This window comes from Drosophila ananassae, unplaced genomic scaffold (genome assembly GCF_017639315.1).
Source record: "Drosophila ananassae strain 14024-0371.13 unplaced genomic scaffold, ASM1763931v2 tig00000161, whole genome shotgun sequence".
Classification (NCBI taxonomy): Eukaryota; Metazoa; Arthropoda; class Insecta; order Diptera; family Drosophilidae; genus Drosophila; species Drosophila ananassae.
This window is the reverse complement of record NW_025319137.1, coordinates 113,449-123,312: the sequence shown is the minus strand read 5'-3', so window position 1 is coordinate 123,312 and position 9,864 is coordinate 113,449. Positions and strand designations below refer to the sequence as shown.

The 9,864-nt window shown below is 38.1% G+C and overlaps 1 protein-coding gene across 3 annotated transcripts; it reads left to right on the top strand.

The window, feature by feature from the left end:
• The first annotated feature begins 932 nt into the window (after window positions 1-932).
• Window positions 933-9,094, top strand: LOC116654474 (protein no-on-transient A-like). Of its 3 annotated transcripts, XR_004311236.2 has the most exons (3): window positions 1,083-1,314; window positions 4,285-4,559; window positions 4,623-4,927. XR_004311236.2 is itself a non-coding variant. In XM_032455716.2 (2 exons), the coding sequence occupies exons 1-2, from the start codon at window positions 7,305-7,307 to the stop codon at window positions 8,986-8,988; spliced, it is 474 nt and encodes a 157-aa protein (XP_032311607.1). In that variant the 5' UTR covers window positions 7,083-7,304; the 3' UTR covers window positions 8,989-9,094. The 3 variants fall into 3 exon arrangements, 1 of the variants encoding a protein (XP_032311607.1); XR_004311235.2 differs by lacking the exons at window positions 4,285-4,559; window positions 4,623-4,927 and adding an exon at window positions 8,897-9,094 and having other exon boundaries at window positions 933-1,314; XM_032455716.2 differs by lacking the exons at window positions 1,083-1,314; window positions 4,285-4,559; window positions 4,623-4,927 and adding exons at window positions 7,083-7,686; window positions 8,897-9,094.
• Window positions 9,095-9,864: the final 770 nt, after the last annotated feature.

Here is a 9,864-nt window from a genome sequence, read left to right as displayed (position 1 = left end):
AGTGGACTCCACAGTAAATGTAATAAATAAAATTGAGTCCAGCACTACGAACACAGAATTGACAAATATCCTATTATCAATTATTGTATTCATTTTGATCGCATTCATTTTGTATAAAGCATACATTTTCCATAATAAATGTATAGCAAAAAGAGCGATTAATAAAAGCCAGGCTATCGAGCTGGACAAAATATAAAAAAAAACATAACGAAAAATAAAAATTAATTTTTAGACATATATAAAAAAAAAAAATAACAACGCTCAATGCCAAATTCTGATATATTAAAGATGCACCTATGATATATACAAAAAAAAAAAAAACGATTTCATATGTTCATGAATAATCTTTTCTTTACGTACAATGAAAATAAAATAAAAATAAATAAAATAAAGAAAGTTTAAAAGAAAATAATTCCAGTATGAGTACACAAAGAGCCATAGAAAAAACATATGAAAAGGACCCCTATTTCAAAGAAAGGATCAAGCAGTTAGTATCAACAACCCCAGTTAGTGTGTATGAGTTAGAAATACTTTATATAGAAACATTTAACTGCCACGTTTCACCATTGTTTCATGATGGCAGTTGCAAGCAGTTTGGGTGTCCCTTGAGATGGTGTCCCTTAATTTCCTTTTCAAACGCAAGAAATTTAAAAACAGAGAAGCGTTGTCAAATAGCCTAACTCAGAAAAAAAAAAAAAGAATGTGTTTGCATTCCAATTTAAATTAGTTGTAAGTTAGCGTTAATTTAGAAATAAATAAAATAAAAAATCATAAATATAAAGCCTTTTCGGACTCGAAAAAAATTCACTGCGTTTAATTTGTTTTTATTTCAATTTATTTACATTTGCAAAAAGGAAAATGTCGGTGTCCTGGAGTTGTCCCCATACTCCCCAGACTTGCACATAATAGAAAACATCTGGGGATGGTTAGCTAACCATCCCCTGGCTAACCATCCCTGGGGATGGTAGGTGTACGAGGGTTGCAAGCAAAATGCTATTAAGGAGGATTTAATTCACAGTATAAAACAATAAAATTGGACTATCTGAAAAACTTGTATGACTCTCTCCCCAATCGAGTTTGCGAATTCCTTGTAATCAAGTAGGTCAGTAGGTTTCATTCATTGTAAGTACTATTTTGAGAAAGTTTGTCTGTATTTGCTCCAAAAAGATTTAAAAAAAAAATGTATTTGCAATGAAAACCCAAAAAATTAGGAATTTGCCTAATGAGGGTGGATCTGCTGCGAGTCGCAACCGGAACCGCGGAGGAAATTTGAATCGTCACAATTTTTAGGGACAGAATCAAAATAATCCAAATGTAAGTTTATTGATTAATAATATAAAAAAAACCTCTTGACGATGTAAAATACCGGTGACGAACCTGCATGCGAAAACAAAAATATCTTATATAAATTTTTGTGACGAAAATGTGCTATATAGGTGAACAAAATTGCATTTAAAAAATATTCTTGTTCGGCAATTGCAAGAAAAACAAACTAAATCAGCCAAAAAAACAAACAAAATCAGGCACGTGCCGAATAAGAATATAAGCAGTAAAGGAGACATCTCCGACCCTATAAAGTATATATATTCTTGATCAGAATCACCTCCTGAATCGATATAAGCATGTCCGTCTGTCTGTCGGCTTCTACGCAAACTTGTCTCTCAGTTTTAGAGCTATCTAGTTGAAACTTTGCACACATCCTTCTTTTTCTTGCAGGTAGTACATAAGTCGGAACGGCCGAGATCGGTCAACTAAATCCTATAGCTGACACGTAACTGATTGATCGGAAATGCCATAACTTTGGTGTTTTTTAAGTTAGACTGGGACTTTACACATTAAACAAATTAACAGATTAGGTCTCTCATTAGGCCTCTCCTTATGAGAGGTTCACTATATAATAAATTATTACAAAACAAGCAAGAAAAGAAAGCTAAATTCGGGCGCGGCCGGAGTTTATATAGCCTTGCAGTTGAGTCGCAGTCCGCAAGGTGGCGACACGCATCTTATATAATTAGATATATAGCGTATCGTATATAGTCGGCCGATCCCTATGAAATTTGGCATATCCAATTATTTTGCCCAAACTGGAATCCATTGAAACTCTCATCCTTCTAACTTGATAAACAACGAAGTTATGGCATTTCCGATCAATCAGTTATATGGCACCTATAGGTTATAGTCGACTGATCCCGGCCGTTTCGACTTATATACTGCCTGCAAAGGAAATAATTACGTGTGCAAAGTTTCAACTCGATAGCTTTAAAACGGAGAGACTAGTGTGCGTAGAAACATAAAGACAGGCAGACGGACAGACGGACTTGCTCATATCAACTCAGGAGGCGATCTTGATCAAGAATATATATACTTTATAGGGTCGGTGATGTCTCCTTCACTGCGTTGCACACTTTTGACCAAAATTATAATACCCTCTGCAAGGGTATCAAAAAACAAGAAAGGAAAGCTAACTTCGAGCGAAGCCGAATTTGAATGTAACACTTTATTTTGTGTGTGAGATATAAAATAATAAATATTAGAAAAGTATTGGTGGAGTTGAATTGTCTAGTTTTTTATAGCTTTTAATCCATGAGTTGGCCCAAAAACGATGGTGGCTGTAATTTAAGTAAAGCAGGGTTTTATTTTTTGCTTTACATGTTCAATGGGGGCATATGCATATAACGCTTTTTACTCGTAAAATTGTGCATTTGTGAGTCTTCTTATTAAGACATGAGACACTGAAACACAATGCAGAATTACATCATAATTTGCCATCAAGTAACAAAGTTCGAGGTTAGCCGAGTGGAGAGCGTTGTGGTCCCTTACACGGAGGGCATGAGTTCGAGTCCTAGTTGAGCCAATATTTTACTTTTTAAGCCCTTTTTTTATTTGGATTTTATTTTTAAATAAATAAACTAAAAGCTGAAAAGGTATACTCCATATTTTTTATATGGAGTATATTGGAGTCATTCAGACTCAACATATGTTGTTTGGTTAGTGGTAATACTCATTGAGTATAGAACGGAATAAAATTTGTGTATTGGTATAAATGATAGTGATTCATTTTGTTTTATATTTGTTTGAATAAAAGTTCATTTCTAATTTAAAACAAGAAAGGAAAGCTAACTTCGGGCGGAGCCGAAGTTGACATACCCTTGCAGTTAAGGTTATTCCATTGTGCTGGCCTTACTGCATCTGTCTCGGATGCCATATCCCGCCGTGTTGGCCTCCATTATTGCTGCAGTGGGTGCCGAGCTGTCCAAGATGCATGTCCAAGAGCCTAACTTGTCTGCTTTTTCCTCCATGGCATCACTCCAAGTGATTCCCAGGAATACCCTTGAATTAACCCCCATAGCTTCCACTAGAAATGGTAACCCGCTGCCCGGATCCCCGGAACGGACTGATACCGCGGTATTACCGACCGTGGCACCAAAACCATTACAGGTAATACCACCTGTTAGACAAATATTTGTGTCACGGCTAGCCCCCGATACCTCGGAGATTGATATCTCGGCTTATATCAAAGCCAAAACCAAGGCCGTTATTAGAGTGGAAGACATTAGGAAATTTAAATACTCCTACTCGAGGCGCATGTCATCCTTCATGATACGTGTGCCAGTGCCGATGTTTGTGACGATATGTTCGCCTGACTTCTGGCCAGAGGACATATTTGTACAAGAGCATTAGCTGAGTAAGGTAAGAAAAAAAATTCGAAGCCTGCTGGAGTCAAGCTCCCAACATCTGTCCAATCCGACTCTTCAAAAAACTAAAATCTTCTATCAATCTTACCTATCAGAACTGTCGGGGCCTACGTTGCAAGCTCCGTAGACTTTATTCTGATAGTCTTTCCTTTGCTTCCCATGGCAGCTATAGGATATAGTCGACCGAACCCGTCCGTTCCGACTTATATACTACCTGCAAAAAAAAGATGGATATGTGCAAAGTTTCAACTCGAGAGCACAAAAACTGAGAGACTAGTTTGCGTAAAAACCGACAGACAGACGGACGGACAGACAGAAGGACAGACGGATATGCTTATATCGAGTCAGGAGGTGATCCGGATCAAGAATATGTATATATTATAGTGTATACTTTATAGGGTCGGAGATGTCTCCTTCACTGCGTTGCACACTTTTGACCAAAATTATAAGGGTAAGGGTATAATTATATTCAAATATTAAAATGAAATGCTCGCCTTAGTAAAATTTGTTTAGGTATAGCTCAATTAAAACGGCCTTTAAGTTCTATACGTGATTGGCTTGGTAATTGTGACTTTTATCAACAAACTAGCTGTACCCTGCCATGCTTCTCTATGCCGTATTGTGGTTGGACGATCAAGAAATGAAGAACACGACAGATACGCTTTTTTGTGTGCCTTGGTACATTCATCCCAAACAATGAGTTTACATGCTCGCAGTTCTTTTCCCATACCTGATGTTGAAGTACATTTGAAGAAATTTATGTTCACTGTCTGGGAACGGGAGCAGGGCGCCAGCTTTGTGATATGATTTTGAAAGTTGGCATGAATTCGTCAGTTACAATTTACGAACCAAAAGACGTCATTTGTAAGCATGAATTATATTTCCTAATATTTAATAGGAAATGCTTCGATTCAGCAGTGGTTCCAGCAAGCAGAGTTCGCAGTGGCTCTGGTGGTGTTTCAAGTTGACGTAATTTGATTTTCCCGCCAGAACAACACATTTCTTTCATTTCATTAAACTTCAGAGCCTGGCAGCAAGTGCGGACATGGCTCATCTGGCCAATGACGACATGGCGACTGGAGCTATAATCAACAGCTGGATCATATCGAAATGCAGGAAATTGCTGATTTCGATCTACTGTTATCTGTGCATGGAATTCAACAGACCTTGCCCTATCGTGTTCATGTCTTTGCAAGCGAATTAAATCTATTGCTGTTGATTTTCAAGCCTGACTCCACGCCTTTCTGCTGCTTCCATGATAACGTCAATTACATGGCTGTCATTTGCGTTTTGTTATTCTAAGCCTGATTCTTTTTTGTTGTACCACGTTTTATAGTGACTGACGTTTCATGTCAAGTCACACGGGAACGCTGTCGAACGGGTTAAAAAGTATCCTATGTCCGTCTCCTGGCTCTAAGCTACCTCCCTACCAATTTTCAGCCAAATCTGTTCTGCCGTTCTTGAGTTATTAGTGGTGTAACTAAAACGACTTTTTTTATATATGTATATATATTACATGAAATTATGTTTTCATTACAAAATTTTAGTAATATCAACTAATTAATTAATAGAAAGTTGCTGTACATGTCTTATTAGACCAATGGATTAGAAAGAAAAGATATGTTGCGATAAGGCAGGGTTGTTCAAAGTTTAATTTCGCACAATATTTGGTGCAAAAGCTATAATAGTTCTGCACGGAACTATAACTATATATTTTTATAAATTGCAAAAAATGCACGATTGTAAAAAAAAATTTTAAATTTTAGATTTTATAATATTGATTAAAATTTTGCAAGAAACTGAAAGAGTAATTTCTGATTTTATCAAGTATATTCTTGATTCATTTTTTTTTCAAATGTGTGCAATGAAGTAAACGACACACCTCCAATCCTACAAAGTATATATAACAAATACTACATAAAAACGAACACCCTAAAACATTTATATTTAAAAAAGCTTTTATACCCTTGCCCTTAAAATTTTGGTCAAAAGTGTGCAACGCAATGAAGGAGGCGTCTCTGACCCTGGAAACTCTGTTTCCATTCGAAGTTAGGTTTCCTTTCTTGTTTACCATACAAAAATTTTCTATGGTTCATCAATAGCACTAGACATAGTTCACAAAGATCACAAAGATCAGCATTGCTGATGGACCATATATGACTGAGTATATATTGTATACTCACCAGAAATCCTCTAATGAAGCATCAAAACCGGATGCAGGAAATGGACCCGAAAAACAAAACAATACACCCCCGGCTAATCAGAATCAACCGAATCAAAATGAAAACCAAGGGCAAGGCCAAGGCCAGGGGCAGCAGGGTCAAGGACAAGGTTTGGAAGGTCCTGGAGTAGGTGGTGCTGGTAAAAACGATAGCGGCAGAGGCGGTGGCGGCGGCTCCAACCAAGGTGGTGGCGGAGGAGGTGGTGGTGGAAACCAACAACATATTTAACAGCAGCGGCGTGAAAACAGAAACCGTGGCCAAAGTTCAGGTGGCCCTGGTGGCCCCAATGACACTATGGAAGAACGGGACGGAGGTGGCAGTGGTTCCCGTGGCGGAGAAGACTTCTTTATAACTCAAATATTGAGAAGCACTGGACCTACCTTGGACCAATTCTTACTCGCAAAATAAGATGCGTTTGGAGCGAAACAGACACACCATTGCTGACCCTTTCTCATTGAACCGTCAAGAGGGCGTTGGGCTTTCTCGGCGTTTATATGGTAGTCAACCTTAATTATCGGTTGACTCGTACCGGTAGTCTCTAACTTCTCCTCTTCCATTTTAAGCACGCGATTAATATCACCCAGCTTACTCTTGTAGATATCATGAACTGCTTCCATCGCGATCCTTACTTATGCTCTATCGAGTTGATATCTCCAAATCTGAAACCAATGCTACGTTCATTGCTGAACTCTGGCATCTCCTTGTTCAACGCCTTCTCCTTAAACCCGTCATTATCGCCATTAACCTCCATCGGTTCTACCAGGTTGGGTTGAAGTGACCTAGTCAAAAAGAAATATTTCTCGTTGCACAAACGAAGACAAGCACTAGCCGATGACTTATTAGCAAAACCCAACAATGCGGTCACCGAGATGCTTTCCGCGGTCATCGTCTGTGATGCTAGCCCGCTCGATAGGCTCAAAAATCTCGAAGGACTTGTAAAGCAGTTCGTTGGACACAAATGGAGTAAGGTTTTTTACTCGCAAAATAGTAGCGTTGGGAGCGAAACAGAGACACAATTACCGTCCATTCCTCAATGAGCAGGGCCCCAATGACACCATGGAAGAACGGTACGGAGGTGGCAGTCGTTCCCGTGGCGGATAAGACTTCTTTATAACTCAAAGATTGAGAAGCATTGCTGGACCTATCTTGGACCAATTCTTACTCGCAAAATAAGTAGCGTTCTGAGCGAAACAGGCACACAATTGCTGTCCCTTCCTCATTGAACCGTCAAGAGTGCGTTGGACTTTCTCGACGTTTATATGGTAGTCAACCTTAGAAGACTCCTACCGGTAATCTTACAGGAGATGTCAGTGACATCTCCGGTAATCTTACGGGAGATGTCAGTTCGAGATTTTTGAGGCTATCGAGCGGGCTAGCATCACAGTCGATGACCGCGAAAAGCATCTCGGTGACCGCATTGTTGGGTTTTCCTAATAAGTCATCGGCTAGTGCTTGTCTTCGTTTGTGCAACGAGAAATGTTTCTTTTTGACTAGGTCACTTCGACCCTGTCTGGTAGAACCGATGGAGGTTAATGACGATAATGCAGGGTTTAAGGAGAAGGCGTTGAACAAGGAGATGCCAGAGTTCAGCAATGAACGTAGCATTGGTCTCAGATTTGCAGATATCAACTCGGTAGAGCATAAGTACGGATCGCGGTGGAAGCAGTTACATGATAACAAAAAGAGTAAGCTGGGTGATCTTAATCGCGTGCTTAATATGGAAGAGGAGAAGTTAGAGATTGAAATGGAAACAGAGCTCCTGCAACAAGGTTAGTATATAACTATAAAATATAGGATTAGCTTTATAATTTCTACACCTTTACCCTGGTCATTTTGTCCAGATGTTAATGTAGCAATATCACACATACCCTATAAAGTATATATACTCTTCATTAGTAAGGAAAAAATCAATATGTAGAATCTCCGTCTGCACTCGCTCAGTTTCAAATCTACAGAGTTTTCTCTGTTTGCACTGTACTTTTTATTTCAAAATACTTTCTAAAATAATAATACCAAATATTTTTGAACTATTAATTGAACTGAAAAAAAAATTTAGTTTTTATAAATTTGAAGTGACTATGTTAAAAATATATACTAGTGTATATACACAATAGACATCTGCATGAGTGGCAAAAAACCCACATTCAAATGCACAATGCTAAAAATGAGTTGAATGAATTTGAGAGCAAAGCCAACATGATGTGAAAGGGTTGGGTTTCTTACGCTTACTCATTTGCACAATCACTTGATAAAAGGAAACGAATTGAGTGAATTGAGAACGTTGAAAACACAGATGTTTCATTTGAATGATTCGAGTTGTAAATGTAAATAAAAGGAAATAAAAACAAATTAAATGCAGGGAATTTTCTTCGAGTCCGAAAGGCTTTATATATATGGTTTTTTCTTTTATTTATTTTTAAATTAACGATAACTTATAACTAATTTAAATTGGAATGCAAAGACATTATTTTGTTGATATTTTCTGAGTTAGAAAAAAAACAGGCTCGTCTGCTTCTTTCATAAATTGGTTGACCATATTTCCGTCTTTTTGCTGCAGCTCTCAGAAAGAAATTTACCCGAATCATAAGAAACAACTCGAAAGATTCGGATATACATGACATTGACAAATTTCTCATTTCACTTTTCGTTTCGTTCATTCTCTGTCATTTCGTTTAACGTCTAAAATTACGAGAGGAACACAAGCTTACACTCATACAATGTCATTTAATTTCCACAATTCCACTCAATTCATTCTATTCGATTCGAATGTACTCTGTTAGACGTATGTTATGAAAGTAATCATGCAGATGTCTAATACACAATATGTATTACATGAACACGTACATGTATATTATATGTATAATATGTATTACATATTTAATTATTGTAAAATTTCATTTTTTTTCTTTTAAATTTTAATGAATGCAACTTAAACAGACTAAATTGATTGATAAATTTGATTAAATTAAAATTTTTTAGATTTTGCAGAAGACGTAAGAAGACGGAGTAGGAAACGCGTGAGAACGGAGCTGTGGACATGCGCAAACAATTTGAAACCACCCTTTGGATAAATTTATTTGAAACGCTATCAAATGACTAAAAAATTTATGAAAATAATTATATTATAATTATAATTAATATTTTTTATATAATTATAATAAATATAATGTTTTACCACCTGTTGAGCTTTGTAACGTCGGCGATAGTTCGGCTGGGGTGACAACCCGAGGCGGTGGGAAAGTGGCCTACGTGGCAGCCCGATCGCATAGTAGGACCATAATTAGCTATTCCACAGGGGGTTCTGACGATCTGGCAACAAACTTAAAGCGTAGGTTAGAAAAACCGCGTGGGAGCAGCTTTTTTTAGCGTTTTAACCACAGATATCGAGAAGTTCAAAAAAGTGCTAGAGCGAAGGTTTACCTTCTGAGGGATCATCGCGTTTAAGAAGCTGACGTGGGACCGGCATCAATCAAAAGGCCACAAGCGGCCGTTTGCCGGCCTACGCGGATTTAAGTTGAGGCAGGCCGCGGATCGCAGAAGCGAGGTAAGTCATGAGGTTAGGTCATGGTCGTGTGAGCCTGACGTAGTTGTTTTTGATTCATTAGGTCAAGGGTCTTGGCGTACAAGTTAGATGGCAGCGAGGCGTGATTTGAGCGGCGCGCGCAGAGGAAGCAGAGAATTGTGGCGCTCAGCCAGAAGAAGCAGAGTGAATCTTTGAAACGTAGTGAGTCTCAAAAGCGGAGCGAACCTCGCCATTCGGCCGCCTGTGCGGCATGGCAGAAAGAGGACGTCAAGGTGTTTCCAACATTTTTTGTAGAAAAGTGATTTGATGGTGAAACTTTCATAAGGATCAACTATATACTGTTGGAATTATAAATTTATACATGAGTGTACAACGCACTATGTGGATGGTTATGTACTGAACTGTAAACTAATTGTCGCTTACT

Excerpts from the sequence above, each read along its gene's own strand:
- LOC116654474 (XM_032455716.2), top strand. The coding sequence starts at position 7,305 with ATGACCGCGAAAAGCATCTCGGTGACCGCATTGTTGGGTTTTCCTAAT. Across the intron at positions 7,687-8,896 it reads AACAGAGCTCCTGCAACAAG|ATTTTGCAGAAGACGTAAGA; the intron begins GTTAGTATATAA and ends AAAATTTTTTAG.